Source organism: Pipistrellus hanaki (assembly GCF_964339955.1).
Source record: "Pipistrellus hanaki genome assembly, chromosome: 2".
Taxonomy (NCBI): domain Eukaryota; kingdom Metazoa; phylum Chordata; class Mammalia; order Chiroptera; family Vespertilionidae; genus Pipistrellus; species Pipistrellus hanaki.
The window spans coordinates 75,092,839-75,114,271 of NC_140504.1; the positions used below are offsets into that span (position 1 = coordinate 75,092,839).

Here is a 21,433-nt window from a genome sequence, read left to right on the forward strand (position 1 = left end):
GTTTTTTTAGAAATGTAATAAGTACATATCTCAATGATCCCCCTTTGATTCTGAAGGCTTTAAAAAATTCATCAAACTATAATTTAAATGGTTTTGCACCCTCTAGCAACTGAACTTTCTTCACTTCTTCTTGTCAACGTTCATTTGAAAAGAAAAATAATGTTACTTAAGAAAAGAAGTAAAACAGAAGACAAGAAGTTACCATAGGAATTTTTTGACTCCAATATCAAAATAAAAAGATAATTCTTATTATTGATTTCATATTAACAACCTTTCAAAAGTTTCATTTATTTCTATATTCTATCTTCTACTTTATTTTTCTTTCTTTCAGTTCCACAAATAAGCACCTCTAGGGAGTCAGTTTCCATTATATATCACTTGGTTTACTTCTCATACAGATAAATGAATTGACATAGTACTTTGAATTATCAAGTCTAGAAGGCATTAAATAAACAATTATTTTTATGATTGGTATTATGAAACATAAAGCTTTAGAGTAAAAGATAATTGGCTTATGAATTGACTTCTTTTTTTGGTATTAATTTTAAGTAAATAAAAAATGATGATCAAACTTCCATCTGGTTAAAGAGGAGCTCCATTTCAAATGATCAGTCATGTACATCAATCATCAAATGACATCATTAAATGAAGTAGCTGACCATACCACAGTATAGAATTTGTCCCTACACCACCATCAACCACATGCAGCCTGAGGGGAACAAAATTAACTTACTTGTTTTGCATTCTGCCATTTTCACTCCAATTCTTCCTACCATTAAAGGACATTGTCTTACCTAATAATAGACAAACATGTAAATTGACCTTACCTCCGCTACTCCAATCAGAGTGAGTATGCAAATAAACCCAACAAAGATGGTGGCTAATTTGCATACATAGGCGCCAGCGGCCTGGGTCCCAGGAATATCCTTGGCACCCAAGTCACTCCAAGGTAGGCCCTTGTGGGCCCTGAGCAGCCTGGGAAGGGCATGAGCCAGGGGGCCCCTGGGCAGAGCCTAGCCTGAGATGGGAGCCGAGGGACCCCTGCAGGGGCCAAGCTGGCAATCAGTGTGAACTACAGAGGAAACACCTTTTCTGACTGCTCATTGGCGAAGCTCCCTGAATGCCACTGGTATTATTCTTAGTAACTTGGGTAATAAGAATCCAAAAATGTGATCTAGGGTTTTTTCACCTCACTCTTGGAGAAAAAAAATGAAGGTCCGCTGCTGGAAGGCTAAGAAGTGTCATATCCTGCCCTAGGCAGTTTGGCTCAGTGGATAGAGCCTCGGCCTGCCCACCGCAGGGTCTGGGTTGATTCTGATCAAGGGCATGTGCCTAGATTGCAGGATAAAAAAAAAGAAAGAAAGAAATGTCATATCCTATGAAAGAGACATCTTGAAAATGCCTAAAGAAAGTTGTCATTTTTTTCTTGGTGAAGGGACTGGAGTCCAGGCTGATGAAAACATCTTGGTGGCTGCAGTGACTGGCAGTGGCTGCAGCAGTGGGATGATGGGGCTGGTGCCTTCTCCTGATCAGCCTGGTCACCTCCCACAAAGGGAAGCCAAACTGAGCTTAGGCCCATGGGAAGTGGGCCTAAGGTGTCTATAGGACATCCCTTGAGGATTCCCAGTATGTGAGAGGGGGCAGGCTGGGCTGAGTGATCCCCCACCCCTCCGCTCCCCGCACAATTTCATGCACTGGGCCCCTAGTCTAGCTTTATTTAGTTTAACAAATGGCTAGTGGCACAATTCTTCCTTAGTAGGTCAGGAAGGTAGTTAGAGAACTTAAAAATTGATGTATGTACTGAAAAGTCTATTAATCAGACTACAGTTCAGAAAATAATAAAACAAAAAAACCCCAAGATAATGGAAAATTCTGAATAAAGATCTAGTACCTAAAGATCATTGACCTAGTGTTTATTCCTCTAGTAGTAGGTTCTCCAAATTTGGTTAGGAAAGTTGGTAGAAGAATATATATCTAGAAACAAACATACAAATAACAATACCCCATCGGAGAGGTTATTTTCAGACTTTCACCCACTTAACATACATTTATCGACTACTTCCACGCCCTGTATTTGATGATTGGAATACATACTGTGGGTTCATTGACAGATTTCACAAATCACAGTTCCAGAGCATGGGTGAGAAAATTCCACAACCACAACCGGCTAAACACCTATTGAAACAGATAGGAATCTAACAGTAGCCGAAAGCAATATCAGGGCCCTGTATGAGTGCACACAATGTGGACCAACAATAGACAGCTTGCTTCTGTCTGAACTGGGGAGGAAATATTGCAGTAAATGGGTGCTATTATATTATATTCTGAATTATCCAATATTATTTAATAGCTTTGGTGTGTTAATACAACTTCCTTTAAGTGAACTCTTTGCTACATTCTTTAAAATAATCACACACGTAAGAAGTGGATGACAATAATAATGTATGAAAACTATGCAGGCCGAGAAACTGCTGCTCTGATCCTGAAGCAACCTACATAACACGTTTACAGCTGCCCATGACTGGGTGAGGCAGGTCAGACCAGTAAGTCAGGCTGGAGAAGTCTTACTACTAACCAAATACCTGATTTAGGACCAAAATCAAGTGTATACAAGAATCAAGCAGTTTGACATTTTTATACAAATTGCTTTTCTCACAGTATTCACTCTAAAGCTTGTCAGGTTGGTATCAGTATTGTAAAATCCAAAGTGCATCTGGTCCATCCTTATGATCAGTGGTTAAGGTGCTTCCCCTTGCCCCCTAAAAATTAGCAGCAGTACTATATTATCTAATAGTATATCTACAAAGATAAAAAATTCTATAATTAAAATCAAATCATAACTGCATAGTCACATTTCCCATACTGGTTGCAATTATCAACATAGTTAGGCAGTTGACTTTTATAAGTGTGAGACAATTTCAGACTTGCTTTTTGAAAATAAATTATGCATTTACTGTATTCTGTTCTGTTTCTTTTGTAAAATGGCATTTGCTCTGGATTACTATTTCATATAAAATTATTTTTATCTAAATGTAATTTTTATTTTGAAATTATTTCACTTATTGAAAACACTACAATAGTACAAAGAACCTCTTTTATTCCCCGAGTCGTCTGAAAGGATGTTGTCAAAATCATGTTCCATTACCCCTAACACTTTGATGTGTAATTCTGACAAGCATGACCAATCTCCTGAAATCCTAAATGACCCCAGTATGACCCTCAAAATAAGAATTAATGTTGCTACATCCTACCATCTATCCTCAGACCCCATTGTGGTTTTGCCAACTGCCTCACTGATGTCCATCAGAGCAGAATCACGTCTGCCATCCAGTTGTCATGCCTCTTTAGTCTCCATTCTGGACAAGTTCCTCAGTCTTTCCTTGACTTTCATGACTGTTACACTTTTGAATATTACAGGCTACGGTTTTGGGGGGGTTGAAACAGAGACATCCCTCCATTTATGGATGTCTGGGGTTTTCTTGTGGTTAGATTCAGGCTATGCATTCTTGGCAAAACAATTACAGTTAATGTTATGAGATTCTCGTGGTTGGTGGTGCATGATTTCAATTTGTCCCATTACTGGTGATATTTACTTGGGTTACTTAATGAATTTAAATTTAATTTTTTGGCTCCTTAAAACATACCTCTTTACATTTTTAAAACAGTTGCTGTAAGGATGCCAATACACATCCTTAATTTACAGACTCCTAGAAATAATATTGTATCAGTTCATGTAAAATATAGACATTTTATAATTGTTTAGGTCCTTTATGATTCCCTTGTCCTTTATATTGTATTGCAGAGCCATATTGTCATTTATGTTACACATGTAGGTTATAAAACCCATGAGAATATGCTATATATTTTTTGCTTTAAACATTCACTTATACTTTAAAGACATTAAAGAAAAAAAAAGTCTTTTATATTTACCATTTCACTGGTTTTTATTACTTCCTAAGAATTAGTTTCCCTCTGACATCATTTCCCCTCAGCCTGAGCAATATTTTGTTATTATATTTAATCTTTATCATATTTAAACTTTAAAGTATTATATAGGCCCTCCTTTCCCCCCATTAACCTCTTCCTGCCGCTCCTGTCCCTCCCCGGCCCAGGCCCTCACAGTCCCACTGTCTATGTCCGCAGGCTATGCATGTATGCATACAAGTTCTTTGGTTGATCTCTTCCCACCCACTGTCCCTTGATTTCCCTGAGTTTCAACAGTCTGTTCATGCTTCTAGAATATTTCTTACAGCTGTGCAAATCTGCCAGTGACTCTTTTTTTTTTTTTTTTTTTTTTTTTAAATAAAAGGCTGGTTTACGATACAGAGTGCCTTCTATTTCTTATAGTGATAATTACCTAATAACTAAATCAGGATCAGAGGACAAGAGGATGTGTGAATCAAAGCAAGGTCCACCCAAAGCCTAGAATTCCTTTCAAAGCTATGGTGGTTTTTCATTTTTTTTTTTTTTTTTTCAAAGAACCAGCTTTTGGTTTCATTAATTTTCTTTATTGTGTTTTCAATTTCATTGGTTTCTGCTAAAATATTTATGGCTTCTTTCCATCTGCTTGCTTTAAGTTGAATTTGCTTCTCTTTTTCTATTTTCTTAACATAGAAATACAGATTTTGAAAAATTTTTTAACCTTCTTATTTAATGTATATATTTCTTTTTAAGTGCTGTTAGCTGCATCCCACAAATTTTGATTTGGTACATTTTCATTTTTGTTTAGTTATAAATATTTTCTAATTTTCCTAGAATCATTATCTTTGACCTATAAATTATTTAGAAGTGTTCTGTTTAATTCTAAGTGTTTGGAGATTTTTAAATGTTAGTTATTTTTAGTCTAATTGCTTCATGATCAGAAAATATACTTTGTATGATTTCAAATCTTTTAAATTGATTAAGGTCTGTTTTCTGGTCTCTCTTGGTGAATATCCTACATACACTTGAAAAAAAAGTATTATTCTATTGCTGTTGGATTGAGTTTTATATATTGTCATTTAGACAAGCAGGTTGATGATATGATATTTTCAGTTCTTTTATTCCTTGACAATCATCTGTCTACTGGGAGAGTAGTTTTAAAGTATCCTATATAATAAAAGAGTAATATGCAAATTGACCATCACTCCAAATACCACAAGATGGCTGCCCCCATGTGGTCAAAGATGGCCACCACAAGATGGCCAGCAGGGGAGGGTAATTGGGAGGGACCAGACCTGCAAGGGAGGACAGTTGTGTTTTTTTTTTTTTTTTTTTTGGGGGGGGGAGTGGGGGACCCAGGTCAGCAGGGGAGGACAGTTATGGGCAATTGGGCCGGCAGGGGAGTAGTTAGGTGTCGATCAAGCTGGCAGGCAAAAGCAGTTAGAGGCAATCAGGCAGACAGGCAGGTAAGTGGTTGGGAGCCAGCAGTCCTGGATTGTGAGAGGGATGTCTCAGATTGGAGAGGGTGCAGACTGGGCTGAAGGACACCCCCCTAGTCCAGTTATAATCATGGATCTATTTCTTTCAGTCCTGTCAATTTTTCTTCATATATTAATATTTTGAAGATGTTTTTAGGTAAATGCACATTTAAAGTTGAGTCTTCTTAGTGGCTTGACCCTTTTATCATTATGTAGTGCCCATCGTTATTCCTAGTACATTTCTTTGCTCTAGTTGGTCTGCTATTAATAGAGCCATTCCAGCTTTCTTTGATTAGTGTTTGCATGGTAAATCTTTTCCCACCATTTTACTTACCTATATCATTGTATCTGAGGTGAATTATTTGTGGAGAGTATATAGTTTGCTAATGCTTTTATTTATTCAATCTGATCTACCATTTTATTATATGTTTCCTGGTTTTTCCCTTCATATTTTTGTTACTCTGCGTCTCCTTTTGTGCCTTATTTTGGATCATTTGAATGTATTTCAGTATTCTATTTTAACTTTTGTTTTTTACTATAGTTCTTTGTAGTTCTCTTTAATGTGGCTTCTTTAGATATTACAATAAACATACTTTCCCTCTACTTAGAAATATATTTCCCATTCAAGAGTTAACAATAGCACCATATTTAATCCTTTATTATTTCCCTTTATTTTGTAGTTGTCTTATATATTACACCTACATACATTGAAACTCCCTTAACACAATGTTTTCAACTGTCAAACAAATTTTAAAGAACACAAGATGTTCTTTGTTTCCTTCTGGTATCATTTCCTGTCCATTTGAACTTTGTTTAGCAACTCTTTTAGAGCAGGTTTGATGCAATAAGTGTTCTTTCTTTTCTTACTCTGACAGTGTCATTATCTCACTTTCATTATTGAAGGATATTTTGCTGAATATATTATTCTGGGTTGACAGGTGTTTTTTTTAAGTACTTTAAAAATGGTGTGCCACTTCCTTATAAATGTAATGATTTCTAATGAGAAATCAGCAGTCATTTGAATAGTAATTTCCCTCTATGTAATGTGTCATTTTCTCTGGCTGCTTTCAATCTGAGCTTCTGAAATCTGTAGGCTTTGCTCTTCACTAAATTTGGTAAGTCTTCAGCTATTATTACTTCAAATATTTTTAATACTCTGTACTCTTTTCTATGCTTTTATAATAGAACACCAATGACAAGAACCCAAACTTTTTTATATTATCCCACATGCCCCTGTTCATTCTGTGATTGAACCCATGCAGTGAATTTTTATTCATTATTGTATTTTTGTTTTTAAAATTTTTGCTTATTTCTTTATTATATCTTCTAGTTCTATTCTGGGATTATCTCCCCATTTATTTCAAGAATGTTCACCTTTACTGTGAGCACTTTTATAATAGCTGTTCTAAAGTCTTTGTTAATTAATGCCAATATCAGTATAATTTTGGCATTGATCTCAGCTGCTTTTTCATTTCTTGTGCATTTTTCTTTCTTTGTATATATAGTAATTTTGAACTGTATACTGAACATTTGAATTTTAATTTGTGAGGGCCCACGTCTTATTTAAATTCTATGAAGATTGTTGAAAACTTTGTTTTCATAGTCATTCAACCTGGATTCAGGCCAAAAGTTCCCACCAGCCTTGTTGGAGCTGGAGTTTCAATGTAATCTGGTTTAAGAAGACTTTTTCAGTTTTATTCAGATCTAGCCCATGTGTGTGCCACCCAGTGGCCAGTTTTGGATTTGGGTCATTCTACACTAATTCATTCTCAAAGTCTGTAGGCTATTTAGACTCAGACCCACACTGAGGGTAAGGCTAAGAATCCAAGAACAACTTTATGGGCTTGCTTTGCTGATTTCCCTCCTTCAATCTTTCCAGTTCTCTGGGTTCCCCTTTTTGATACTCCATCTAGAAAGCTGGGGCTTAACGTACCCCACTCTGCCACATACTTCCGGTGAATGTGTCCTATCTGAGCCGAGCAGTGGGAAGGCAGAGAGAACAAAAGTAATGAGGATTTACCACTTCCCCTTGGGACCACAGCTCTCCTGATTATAGAGTATGGTTCCCCTTCCTCAGAATTTGAGCTGTCCATGTGTTCCCCACTGCTGCTGCTGCTATTGTTGCTGCTGTTGACACCCTCAGATTGTTTGGGTGCTGGTTTGTTTGCACAACAAAATGTAGACAAGAAAAACGGAGTATTTCCTTACCTTTTGCTGATCATCGAGACTCCTTGCTCACTCGGAGCTAGAAGTAGAGAATGTCTCCTGGAGCTCTGTCTGCACAGATGACCAATTGCAGGTTTTAAGCAGCCTTAAGCCCAGGGAGAGGGGATACCAAAGGACAAAAAAATGGGCAAACTCACTGGTGACCTGGTGGCATGTTAAATTCCTGGTCTTCTTCAATGTGCCTGCTGCTTTTTACTACTCACATCCCTCAAGTGGCTGGTCCATGCATGCATTCAAATGGCTGGTCTGCGTAGGGTTTGTAGATACATTCAGTGGAGGAGATAGGGTGGAGTGTGCTTACTCCGTGTTACCCAGAACCATAACTTCTAAGGTAGCTTTTGATCAACTAGGTGATGTTTATGTGCTTCAATATCCCAGGACATCAGGGTGCAGGTAGTAGGGAAGGCTGTGTGTACCTGGGGTTAGCAGAATCTTTGTATCTTCTGCTCAGTTTTGCTGTGAATGTAAAATTGTGCTAAATATAAAATCTATTTTAAAAGAGAAAAATAAAAGCTCTAGGGGAATGCTTCTCAAACTCCAGCATAGTATTTTTTATTAATGACCCTAGTCCCTTGGTTGGCAAACATGCGGCTCTTTGGCCCCTTAAGTGTGGTTCTTCCACAAAATACCACAGCCTGGGGCAAGTCTATTTTGAAGAAGTGGCGTTAGAAGAAGTTTAAGTTTAAAAAATTTGGCTCTCAAAAGAAATTACAATCTTTGTTCTGTTGATATTTGGCTCTGTTGACTAATGAGTTTGCTGACCACTACCCTAATCAAAGTTTGAGAACTAGTGTTGGGACATAACCTGGGTTCCTCAGGAAGCACTGCTGAGGCAGAGGGTTCTGTGCTATTACTGTCGTAGGGAGCAAGGTTATGGAAAAGGAGAATGACGCATGCAGGTCAGGAGAGAGGCAATAGGAGGATGTGTTATGGAGCTGGTTGCTGCTAAGTATGACTAATTGTTAGATTCAGAGGAACCACCCGGGAAGCTATATATAGTGGGTCTCAAGACGTCCATGATTGATGGGAAACATAGAAAGCAGGAAGAATTTATTCACTGGCTCCTGTCCCCCACTCGTCAGTGGTTCCCCTGCTGGGCTCATACATGAATGATACTTATGGGGACAAGGCAGCAAAAATAGGAAACCTCTAAAATAGGAAATGAGAGATATGAGGCACAATCAAGTTACACCTACTATAACTGTCTGGTGCCCACAAGGAGTGGCAGCTGAAACGAGATGCCGAGCCTGTGATATTCTGAAATGGCTCATAAAACATGTCTAAAACAATGCCTGGAAAAACTACGAACTCTCTTAGATTAGAAGCTAGGTTTGAGGCATGGAATTACAAAGATTTGTAGCCATATTGTTCACCTTAGGTTTCCATTGGGCAAGGCTAGGCTCTGGCTGCCTGTTTTGCCAATGAAACTCTTTAGTCCTGGAGAATTAAACCATTCAGACCTTTCTTGGCAATTTTAACTGAACCATATAAAAGTGCTGTCATTCAGCCACATTGGGCCTACAAAATGGCAGTGACAAGTGGTTCAATTTAATAGAATATGTTAAGACTTTTCACAGGGAACCCTAGGAACAAATAGTAGACTTGCTTAGAAAACACTTCAGATTGAAATCAGCAAAATAGGATCTTAGATGGTGAGTGAATATTTAAGACAAGAGTAGCTAAGATCACTAGTCAAGAAAGGAAGATGAAATGCATCAGCTTCCTCAATAAAGAATTATAATAAACTAAAGGCCCGGTACACAAAATTTGTACACTGGGGGTGGAGGGTGTCCCTCAGCCCAGCCTGGACACTCTTCAATTTGGAACATCCCTCACAATCCAGGACTGCTGGCTCCCAATTGCTCACCTGCCTGCCTGCCAGATTTCCCCTAACCGCTTCTGCCTGCCAGCCTGATCACCCCCTAATGACTCCCCTGCCAGCCTGATCAATGCCTAACTGCTCCCCTGCCAGCCTGATCGATGCCTGACTGCTCCCCTGCCAGCCCTATCACCCCCAACTGTCCTTCCCTTCAGGCCTGGTTGACCGCAACTGCCCTCCCCTGCAGGCCTGGTCACCCCTAACTGCCCTCCCCTGCTGGCCTGGTTGCCCCTAAGTGCCCTCCTCTGCTGGCCTGATCACCCACAACTGTCCTCCTCTGCCGCCCATCTTGTGACCATATGGGGGTGGCCATCTAGTGAGAGGTTGTGATGGTCAATTTGGATATTTCCTTTTTATTATATAGGATATTGAAACATTCAAAACAATTGTTGCCCTTGCAAACCAAGCTCATACACGCCTCTTTTAAAATAAACAGATCCAAAGCCTAGAAAATTTTTGAGAAAAACAAAACCATTTTTCTAAAAATAATCTAGACTGAGAAGAGCTTCACATGATCATGCAGAGTCATGTCAAACCCTAATGTGTTCACTCTGCTTCCAGGCTGTGCCTTAGGATGACTAGGATAAGCACATGTGCTAGAGGGAGATATCTGCTCTTTGGTGGCTATGCAGAGTTCAAATCCATCTTAAATACTGATTTTTCTGAAAGTTAGCTTAGATCAGATAGAGTTTTATCCGGGCACCACTGCCCTAACCCCTCACACTCGATACTATCCTCTCTAAGAAGTACAAGAAGATAAAGATTTAGGTTCCTTCTTTATAATTAAAGAGTTTACACTGGTAGTTATACAATTAAATTATTCTTTTCTGATTGCAGTTGATTAGTGGACTATCTTAGTAGATGCACATATACTGATATTAATTTAGGACTTTTGAAGAACAATTTGAAGTAGGACTAAAGAAAAAAATTAACTGAATAATTTCAAGGTTTTCTCAGAGCAAGACACCCTTAGTATTATGGGTTTTCATTTTGTTATGAAGTGACCTTAGTATGTACATACTCTTTCTCAGTTTGCTTCTGGGAGGTGGAATACATAAGTACATACTTAAATGAACCTAATAAGACTGAGGATATAATTAACTTAAAGACAGAGCACTATACAACCTTTAAATAAGGTCTTCTCTGTGGTGCTAGTAATTCTGATGTTATATTAAAAGGAAGTATAATTGCAAGCTTCTTAAACACAGTTGCTGCTTGAATGCTATTCCACTGTGGGACAAGCCCTATTCATAGAAAGACTAAGAAGCTGTCTACTTAGTATGGAGTTGAAGCCTCAGGCATGTCCTGATCTCTTTTTACAAAGAACTATTCCTTAAGTTTCTTCCCATTCCCACAAAGACAAGATCTGTGACGAGTACTGAATATTTTACTTGTTGTATCCAGAGATCTAAATAGCAGAATACTGCCTCTTGCCTCTAGAGCTAACACCGTGTGTGTGTGTGTGTGTGTGTGTGTGTGTGTGTGTGTGTGTTTGTTAATCCTGATCCAAGGATATTTTTCCATTGATTTTTTTAGGGAGAGTGGAAGAGAGAGGTAAAGACAGAGAGAAACATCCATGTGAGAGAAAAACATTGATTGGTTGCCTCCTGCATGGGCCCTGACCAGAGCCTGGAACAAGGAGGATCTTACAACCAAGGTATGTGCCCCTGACGGGGATTGAACCCGGGACCCTTTGGTCTGCAGGCCAATGCTCTATCCACTGAGCCAAACCAGCTAGGGCACAAATACCCCATTTTATTTTATTTTTTAAAAATATATATTTTATTGATTTTGTACAGAAAGGAAGGGAGAGAGATAGTTAGAAACATCGATGAGAGAGAGTCATCGATCAGCTGCCTCTTGCACACCCCCCATTGGGGATATGCCCGCAACCAAGGTACATGCCCTTGACCGGAATCGAACTCGGGAACCTTCAGTCCCCAAGCCGACGCTCTATCCATTGAGCCAAACTGGTCTCGGCCACAAATACCCCATTTTAATCATTAACTTTTAAAAACTAGTCCTGTGTTATATTTGTCATATTAAAATATTAGAAAAGACAACTTAAAAAAAAAAGCCTCTTCTGAGGATATGTTTTTATTGATTTTTTTGAAAGAGAGAGATAGTAGGGGAGAGAGAGGGAGAGAGAAAGAGAGGGAGAGAGGGAGAGAGGGAGAGAGGGAGAGAGAGAGAGAGAGAGAAACATCAACCAGTTGCCTCCTGTACACACCCCAACTGGGGATCATACCTATAACCTAGGAATTGAAAATTGAACTTATAACCTTTTGGTGTATGAAAACAACCCTCTAACCATTGAGCAACCTTGCCAGGACAGAAAAGAACTTTTAACATGAACAAAATATATGTTGAAATAAGGATCTTGGAAATACTTGTTATTTGTTCTTTAAAAATCTTGTCCTGCTAAATGAAATTATTCACAGTATGTGGCTTCACAATATGAAAAAGAACAATTTTAGTGGTATTTTGTGAAACAATAAATTCAACTCATTGAATTAGTGGACAGTATTTAAGATAATCCAGGACCTCAAAAATGCAGAATGAAGTTCTAAGAAATGGCAAGAGCTGATGAAGAACTGATGCATCACACTCCAGGAGTGACAGGCTCGCTCTCCCTCCCTGGAGCACTCCAGCACCTTTCCCTCCCCTTGCTTCTCCCCCCACAGGCACGCATCTCCTAAGTGCTAAAGAACCCATGAGATGTGCAACCCGCAGAGCAACTGGCAGCAGAAGCTCCTCCCGAGCTCACCTCCCTGAACCTGTTCCCAAGGCCCCTTTTCTCCGACTTCCCAGAGAGCTGACAGCAGCCTCACCTTGGCTCACTTCTTTCCCCGATGTTTCTAAAGAGCCAAAGCAGCTCGGCCTAGGCTCTGTGCCATTGCTTGTTCTACTCTAAAGCCCTTCCTTGTCTCACTGTCCCCAGCTTTAATAAACATACTCTAAAAAGCTACACCCTCCCCCCAAAGGAAAAAAAAAAAAAACACCTTCCCACAAAATTAAACAACAAACTCTGAACATAGTAAGAATAATAGGTATACTTGTAAGATATGTCTATAAATCTGCCCAAGAAAGCCCAGGGAAAAAAGTTCGCAATCACTGAAGTGAGTGAAGTGTGAGCTTCTTATGATCTCAGGATGGTGCATCCTGACACTGTTACACTGCACTATGCCTAAGTAAACAGAGCCTGAATGTGATTTGATTCCTTGGCTTTGATTCCAACATTAGTGACTACATTCAATTGGTGTAAACATAAACCTATTTTATTAACATTTTACTATCACAATGTGGCATTTCAAAAAATATTTGAAAGGACTTACTAGAGGCCAGGTGCACAAAATTTGTGCACTGAGGGGTGGGGAGGGAGCGTTGTCCCTCAGCCCAAGCCTGCATCCTCTCCAATCTAAGACCTCTTGGGAGACATCCCTCTCACAATCCAGGACTGCTGGCTCCCAACCCCTCACCTGCCTGCCTTCCTGATTGCCCCTAACTGCTTCCGCCTGCCAGCCTGATCACACCCTAATCACTTCCCTGACAGCCTGACTGACACCTAACTGCTCCCCTGGCAGCCTGGTTGCCCCTAACTGCCCTCCCCTGCTGTCCTAGTTGACTCTAACTGGCTCCCCTGTCGGTCATCTTGTGAGGACATGGGGGTGGCCATCTTGTGACCACATGGGGGGGCCATCTTGTGTGAGGGAGTGATGGTCAATTTGCACATTGCCTTTTTATTATATAGGAAGGATGATATTTCTCTAGCTATAGTTTGTTCCTTGTGGTCAGTCACCTAACTTAAAATGCACATGAACAACCTAGATGATAAATATTTCCTATCAACACTAGTTATCATTTACCTCAAAATATTGGTAAAAATTATGAAAGCTGAAGTCTAAGCCAGATGCATGGGGATAATCTTTCTGTGACTCACTTAAACACATCAATACAATTGTTGTTTCAGAATCTAAGCCATCTGCTGCCACTTATTTAAAGAGGTAGGAAAGCTCTTGCCAGTTTGGCTCAGTGGATAGAGCATCAGCCTGCAGATTGAGGGGTCTTGGGTTCAATTCCAGTCAAGGGCACCTACCTTAATTGTACGCTTGATCCCGACCTGGTGAGGGCTCTTGTGAGAGGCAACCAATCGATGCGTCTCTGCCTCTCTCTCTCTCTCTCTCTCTCTCTCTCTCTCTCTCTCGCTCTCTCTCTCTCTCTTTCTCTCTCTATCTCCCTTCCTCCTTTTCTCCCTTCCTCCCTCCCTTCCACTCTCTGAACCCCCCCTCCCCACAAAAATCAATGAAAAAAAATGGCCTCAGGTGAGGATTAACAAAGAAGAGGAAGGAAAAAGACTTTAGAAGGCAAATATGTCAATCTTATTGGGGGAAAGAGCATGGCTTTTCAGCCACTTGAGTCTATAGTCTTTAGCTTTTTGAGAAGCCTCTAGAGTAGGGGTGTCGAACTCAATCAGAGAAGGGGCCAAAATCTAAAATCCAGCCTAAATTGCGGGCCGAATGGTTTACTGAACAGTCATAAACTGACGTCATAAACTGACAGCGGAGTTCAGTGATGACAGCGCAGTGCGGGCCACATTGCAAGGCCTGGCGGGCTGGATTTGGCCCGCGGGCCTTGTGTTTGACATATGTGCTCTAGAGGTTAAGAATACAGATTCTGTAGTCAGATTGTCTAGACTCAAAAGCTGGGGCTTTCTCTTTATTTGCACTACGACTGTAGGAATGTTATAACCTCTTTTGCCTCAGGTTCACCATCTATATTGGTTGGCAAAGCTTTTATGTGAAGCACCAGACAGTAAGTAACTGTAGACTTTGCTGCATATAGTATCTATTGCTTCTCCTTTTTACTTTCTTTTTTTTAAAGAATGCTTTAGATTTCTGGTCAAGATGGCAGCATAGGTAAATGTGGTACTTGCATCCTCCCACAACTGCATTAAAATTACAACTAAGGTACAGAACAACCATCATTCAGAAACTCCTGAAACCTAGCTGAATGGAAGTCCTACAACAAGGGAGTTAAAAAAGAAGCCATCAAGGGATGGAAACTTGAAATAGTCTTGTTCCCCACCCACATGTGGTGGATAAAAATCAGGAGGGATATCTCTGATGTGAAGATTCCTCTTGAGGAGTGAAGGGGTCCCAGCCCTACACCAGGCCCCCGTCCATTGCTTTCAGTGCCAGGAAGAGGAGTCCCCATAATTTTTGGCTTTAAACACCAGTGGGAATTGAGACTGAGGGAGACAGAGGCTCACGGAGTTCCAGGAAGTTCCTATTAGAGGGCCCAAGCACAAACATATTTGACCCACTCACTCTGAGCTCCAGTTCTTGGACAGCAGCTTGAAAGGCACCAAGGACATATGGGGAGGAACTGAATGATCTGGCATCAGGGCGAGAGCAGGGGGGCAGCTTTCTCCCAGACAGAAGAACTTGCAGAGGCCACTGTTCCTTTCTGAGCACCCCTTGCCCCCCAACAAAGCTGGCAGGTGGGCACCATATCTGAGTCTCCATCAGCCTGGCTATCACTGTTTGCCCTGCCCTGGTGATTCCCTGAGATCCTGCCCCACCCAATTCGCAGGCTCATCGAGGCTGTTCCTAGTGGCTTTTCAAAATGAATGGCCTATCTTAGATCACTATTCACTTTTTCCTAAAATCTCTCAAACAACAGCGTCTGGTCTCCCTGTGCTCCATACCTCTCAATAAGTAGCCCCAGGCCGGACAATAGCAGCAGCTGACCTTGTTTTGCAGCTTGGCCTCACCTTGGCACCTCCCAAGCTCAGCACAAAGTGGCCATTTACAGGTTACTTTGTAGCTCAGGCCAGGTGGCTTGGGCAGAACACTGGTGGCGGCAGAGTCTCAGAGACAGTGTACCTGGTGGACTGCTTCAGACCACATCAAAGCACCATCACCCAACCACCTCCACAAGTGACACTCTCAAGGGCGGACTCAGTGGGCACCAGAGCCCTGCTCAAGTCCTACTCTATAGAGTGGACCCCTGCATAACTGATTCTCCATGGTGGTTGGTGACTGCAGTCAGTCCTTGCAGCTGATTGGCTTGGGGGTAAATCCTTCTCATTGATATGCCAACAGCAATCAAGGCTCAACTACAACAGGAGGGCGTACACACTGCACACGGTGGGTGGAGTGCACCTGGAATGCCCATTTTGGGTGAGTGGGGAGGCTGTGCTACTGGATCTATAGGACACCTACTATATTAGGCCATCTACCAAGCTCAGGAGATATAGCAGTTCTACATAATTCATAGCAACAAACAAAGGGAGGCTGCAAAATGAGGAGACAAAGAAACAGGTCCCAAATGAAAGAACAGAACAATACTTAAGCAAAAGAATAAACAAAATGGAGATAAGCAATCAATTAGATTCAGAGTTCAAAACACTGCTATAAGAATGTTCAGTTAACTTAGTGAGGACTTAGCAGCATAAAAAAGGACATGGAAGCCATTAAAACAAAAAAGTCAGAAATGAAGGTTACACTAACTGAAATGAAGAATAATTTACAACAAATGAACAGCAGAGTAGATGAAACTGATAATCAAATCAGTGATTTGGAATATGAGGAAGCAGAAAACAATCAGAAAAGCAAAAGGAAAAAAGAATTTTAAAAAATAAGGATAGTGTAAGGAGCTTCTGGGACAACTTCAAGCATATCATTTATTTCATGGGAATGTCAAGAGAAGAGAGAGAGCAAGTAATTGAAAATTTGAAAAAATGACATAAAACTTCTCTGACTTGGTGAAGGAAATAGACATACAAGTCAAGGAAGTGCAGAGAGTCCTAAACAAGATGAACCCAAAGAGGTCCACAACAAGACATATCATAATTAAAATGCAAAAGTTTAAAGAGAGAATTTTAAAGCAGCAAGAGAAAGCAGTTAGTCACCTACAAGAAAACTCCAATAAGACTGTTATCTGATTTATCAACAGAAACTTTGCAGGCCAGAAGGGATTGACATGAAACATTCAAAATGATAAACAGCAAGGACCTACAATCAAGATTACTCTATACAGGAAAGCTATCATTTAGAAGCAAGGAAGAGATAAAGAGCCTCCCAGACAAGAAAAAGCTAAAAGAATTTATCACCATCAAACCAGTATTATATAAATTATCAAAGGTTGTTAAGAAAAAAAGATAAAAATATGAGCAATACTATGACAATAAACACAGACCTGAAAAACAAAATAAACAATCTGAACAGAAACAAACTTATAAATACAGATAATATTTAGATGGCTGCCAGATGGGAGGAAGGTTGGGTAAAAAAGGTGAGGGATTAAGAAGTACAAATTTGTGGTTACAGAATAGTCATGTTGATATAAAGCACAGCATAACAAGTATAGTCAATAATATTTTAATAACTATGTATGGTGTCAGATGGGTATGAGATTTATTGGGATGATCACTTAGAAAGTTATGTAAGAACTTTATGTAAAGTCTAATCACTGGGGTGTACTCCTGAAAGTGATACAACAGTATGTCAATTGTAATTGAACAATAAAAAATGATTTGAATTTAGAACTGAAAAACAGGGGAAACATCACCCTGAAGCGCCGGACGGCTGGTTGACAGGAGGCTCTACCATCTGGGAAGGAGAGAGAAGGCACACTGAACCTCAGGAACTGTGAAGGTGCGGTGAACTGCGTGCGCGAAAAGGCAGCCGCCCGACTTTGCTGCCAGCTTGCTTGCTGAGCGCGGAGGGTGGGCCGAGTTCGCTACTGGCTTATACCTTCACTGGAGGGGGCGGATAGCTAAAGCACGACTGGCTTTCTTGTTAGGGAGGAAAACAGAACCACCCTATTGCGCTGATAGACAGCCCCAGACAGGGAGAGGCCAGACTGTCAGGCAGAGGGCAGAGATCTCTCAGAGGTGTGTGAAGCCAGCGGCCATTACTGCGAGACTCAGAAACCAGACCCTCGTAGGGAGGGGCTGAATAAAGCTTGTCTGCACCACCTGAGACTCTCCCCCATCCAAGTGGAGCACAGAAGCCCTTCCAGTGGCTACCTTTCTCGTTCGCAGTGAATGGGACTCTCCTAGGGAGTGACAGACAGGAATCTAAAGCTTGTCTGCACCTATACCAAAAAGGTGCGCGCGCCTGCAACCAATTGTTGCAAACAAAGCTTGTCTGTGCCACCCCGAGACTCCACCCCATTCAAGCGGAATGCAGAAACCCTCTAGCTGAGATACTTCTGATCCTCATAGCCAATTGGCTTGGAGATCAACGCTTCCCAGTGATACCAACAACAAGCAAGGCTTAACAACAAAACTGCACACACAGCCCACAAAGGGCTACACCAAGACTGTCCACCTCAAGTAACCGGGAAGCTGACTCACTGAACCATATAGGACACCTTAGGACACAAAGCCACCCTACCAATTCAGGGAAGCTGTGAAAATGCTGAGACAAGGAAACAGATCACAAACAAAAAGAAATGGAGGAAAAGAAGTGACTGGATAGAGTTCAAAAGCACGCTTATAAGGTTTTTCTAGAATTTTCTAGAAAAGGACGATAAAATAAACAAGACCTATGAGGATATGAAAAGGGATCAACTAGAAATAAAGAATACATTGTCTGAAATAAAAAATATTATACAGAGTCCTAAAAACAGAAAGGAAGGTCGTAAGAATCAAGTCAGATTTGGAACACAAAGAGCCAGAGGACACTCCTCCACAGAAGCAAGAAGGTAAGAGAATCCAGAAAGTTGAAGATAGTGTAAGAAACCTCTGGGACAATTTCAAATGAACCAACATCAGAATTATGGGGTCCCAGAAGATGAGAGAGAGCAAGATACCAAAAGAATACTAGAAGAAATAATGACAGAAAACTTCCCCCCACCTGGTGAAAGAATTAGACTTACAAGTCCAGGAAGTGCACAGAACCCCAAACAAAAGGAATCCAAAGAGGACCACACCAAGACAAATCATAATTAAAATTCCAAGAGCAAAAGACAGAGAGAATATTAAAATCAGCAAGAGAAAAGCACCCATACGATTGTCAGCTGATTTCTCAATAGAAACCATGCAGGCCAGATGGGAATGACAAGAAATATTCAAGGTGATGAATAGCAAGAACCTACAGCCAAAATTACTCTACTCAGCAAAGCTATCACTCAGAATCAAAGGCTAGATAAAAAGCTTCACAAATTAAAAAAAGCTAAAGGAGTTTATCACTGTCAAACCAGAATTATTCAATATATGAATTGCTGAAAGGGGTTCTTTAGGAAGAGGAAGACAATAAAGATAAAAATTATGAACAACAAATATGTAACTATCAACAAGTGAACCTAAAAACCAAGGGAATTAAAAAATCTGATGAACAATATTAACTGGTGAATATAATAGAATCAGAGATATGGAAGGGGAGTGGACTGAGATTCTGGGGAAAAAGGGGAGTGGGGGTGTGGGAAGAGACTGAACAAAAACTGTGCACCTCGCGAAACCGGTTTGGCTCAGTGGATAGAGCATTGGCCTGCGGACTGAAAGGTCCCAGGTTCGATTCCGGTCAAGGGCATGTACCTTGGTTGTGGGCACATCCCCAGCTGATGGATAATTCTCTCTTATTGATGTTTCTAACTCTCTATCCCTCTCTCTTCCTCTCTGTAAAAAAATCAATAAAATATATTAAAAAAAACCCCAAAACTGTGCACCTATGGATGAGGACAATGGGGGGTGGGGAAAGGGCAGAGGGTGGGGTGGGAACTTGGTGGAGGGGAGCAATGGAGGGGGGAAAAAGAGGAACATTTGTAATAATCTAAACAAAGATTTATTTTTTTTAAAAAAACCACAATTAATGGAAGACTGGCAAGCTAGCTGAAAATTCGGAACCAGTAGACTATCCTGAATAACTCTGAACTTGACAAATTCCAAGTCACTGGGATTTCAGGACTGTGAGAAAGTGTATTACAGAACTTTTACTGTAGTTTTAAAATTATTTTATTCAAATCTCTGAAACATATCACTCCCACAGTTATTATATAACATCTTTAATGCTCACCTTTTGCCTGCTTTTTATCATTTCCACTGCTAAGTATGTTTAAGATGTTACACAACATATATTAGTTTTTCTTTATATGCAATATTTTCCAGAATTTATACCACTGCTTTCTATACTGTTTCCCAGTGATTAATTTAAAACCAAAGCTTCTATTTAGAGTTTATAATTCTAAGTGGTCTCTAAGTTTTGAGAATAACACAATTTATATACTGTGGATAACTGAGATATGTCTAAAATTCTAAAAACATTTATGTAGCAGTTTTTGTTCAGAAAAAAAACAAAACAGTTTGGTCACAATCTATTTCAACAAAGTGCTATAGTAAACTGGAGGAATTTTAAAGAAAGTCAGTTATAATTATTGAAGAATCACACATTAACTCATTTTAATAACTCAGTCTTAGGATAAAATATTTTCATTCAGCCAATGAAATAAAAAATTAAATGATATATTAAAAAATTCTCAAATTCTGCCTCACTAAATTTTAAGTTCTCTGAGGAGGAGTATGTTTAATTTACCTTCTATCATCATTGCATAGTATAGTGTCAAACTAGTACAGGTATAGAGTTACCCAATACATATTCACTGGATAAATAACTTCAGCATAACTTGGTCTCAGGTTGACAAATATTTGACAGTAAAATACCAAGTACCATATTAACACAGCATTATTATTTCAGCATAAACAAAGCACACTAGTTGAAATATTTTATGTTTTATTGATGGTGACATATAGTAAAAATATACATTAATCACCCATGGTCCCTTATAAATATTTAAAGTTCTTTTTCACAAGCACAATCCCATTGCAGTTATACTATAACCTTTTTTTAAGACAATTAAAAAATACACTGAAGATATCATAATTCAAGATGAGATATTGAGATGGACTTTAACATTCTCATTACGAACAAGTATAGACTTTTGCCAAGAGGTTGATATTCTGGGGATCCTTTCCGAGGATTTATTTTCATATAATTAATGGCCAGATTAGCATATGTGAAATCTTATATTCTTATAAACTTTATTCAGAGTCCATAAATGCAAGCAGATTATAAAGTATTCTTAGATGTACCAACATCTTTAAAAAGTTTAATGTATTCAGTTTGCTTTAAGATATATTCCTTGAATTGACAATTGTTGAGGTTTCCAAATACTATCTTTTCATGTCTTCACAGCTTGGATCTGATCTGATAACAAAACAGACAAGACATTATTGGTCTCTACAGGACAAAATCCATTTTTGTTTAACATAACCTGAGACAAATCTATAAGAACACAGTAGAAATCTATGCAGTTTTTTGAAAAAGCGCAAATCATACTATAATTTTTATTTTCATCACAGTTGTACTAGTATATGCATAGAGCCAATTAACTAGTTCTATATGACTGCATGAAAATTAGCAGTCCCTTGCCTCATCTCTCAACTCCCTTTTAGGTGATTATCTCTTTATCTCTAAATAATATATGTATTTTATTACTTGTTGAAATACCAGTTTCTTCCATTTAATATGAGCCTCAGTTTTATGTATCTCTATGCTGCTCTCTACAACCCTCATAATGCTTTCAATACTCCCATCCTCCTAACAAAGTAATGTAGTCATTATCAATGTAACTAGACGCCTGGTGCATGAAGAGTGTGTGTGTGTGTGTGTGTGTGTCCCTCAGCCTGGCCTGCACCCTCTCCAATCTGGGACCCCTTGGGGGATGTTTGACTGACGGTTTAGGCCCAATGCCTGTGGAAATGGGTCTAAACCGGCAGTCAGACATCCCTCTCGCAATCTGGGACCGCTGGCTCCTAACTGCTCACCTGCCTCCCTGCCTGATAGTCCCTAACCACCTCTGCCTGCTGGCCTGATCGCCCCTAACTGACCTCCGCTGCCAGCCTGGTCGTCCCTAACAGCCTCTG

At 39.9% G+C, this 21,433-nt stretch overlaps 1 protein-coding gene across 2 annotated transcripts in view; it reads right to left on the reverse strand.

Annotated features, from left to right (window-relative positions):
* Positions 1-19,345: 19,345 nt before the first annotated feature.
* ARL6 (ARF like GTPase 6) overlaps positions 19,346-21,433 on the reverse strand; it is a 47,945-nt gene continuing 45,857 nt past the window's right edge. The window contains exon 7 of one of the 2 annotated variants that reach the window (XM_084875531.1): positions 19,346-20,714. In XM_084875531.1, the coding sequence (XP_084731657.1) occupies positions 20,689-20,714 (26 nt within the window). In that variant the 3' untranslated portion in view covers positions 19,346-20,688. The remainder of the gene's footprint in view (positions 20,715-21,433) is intronic. The other variant, XM_084875530.1, reaches the window with a different exon arrangement.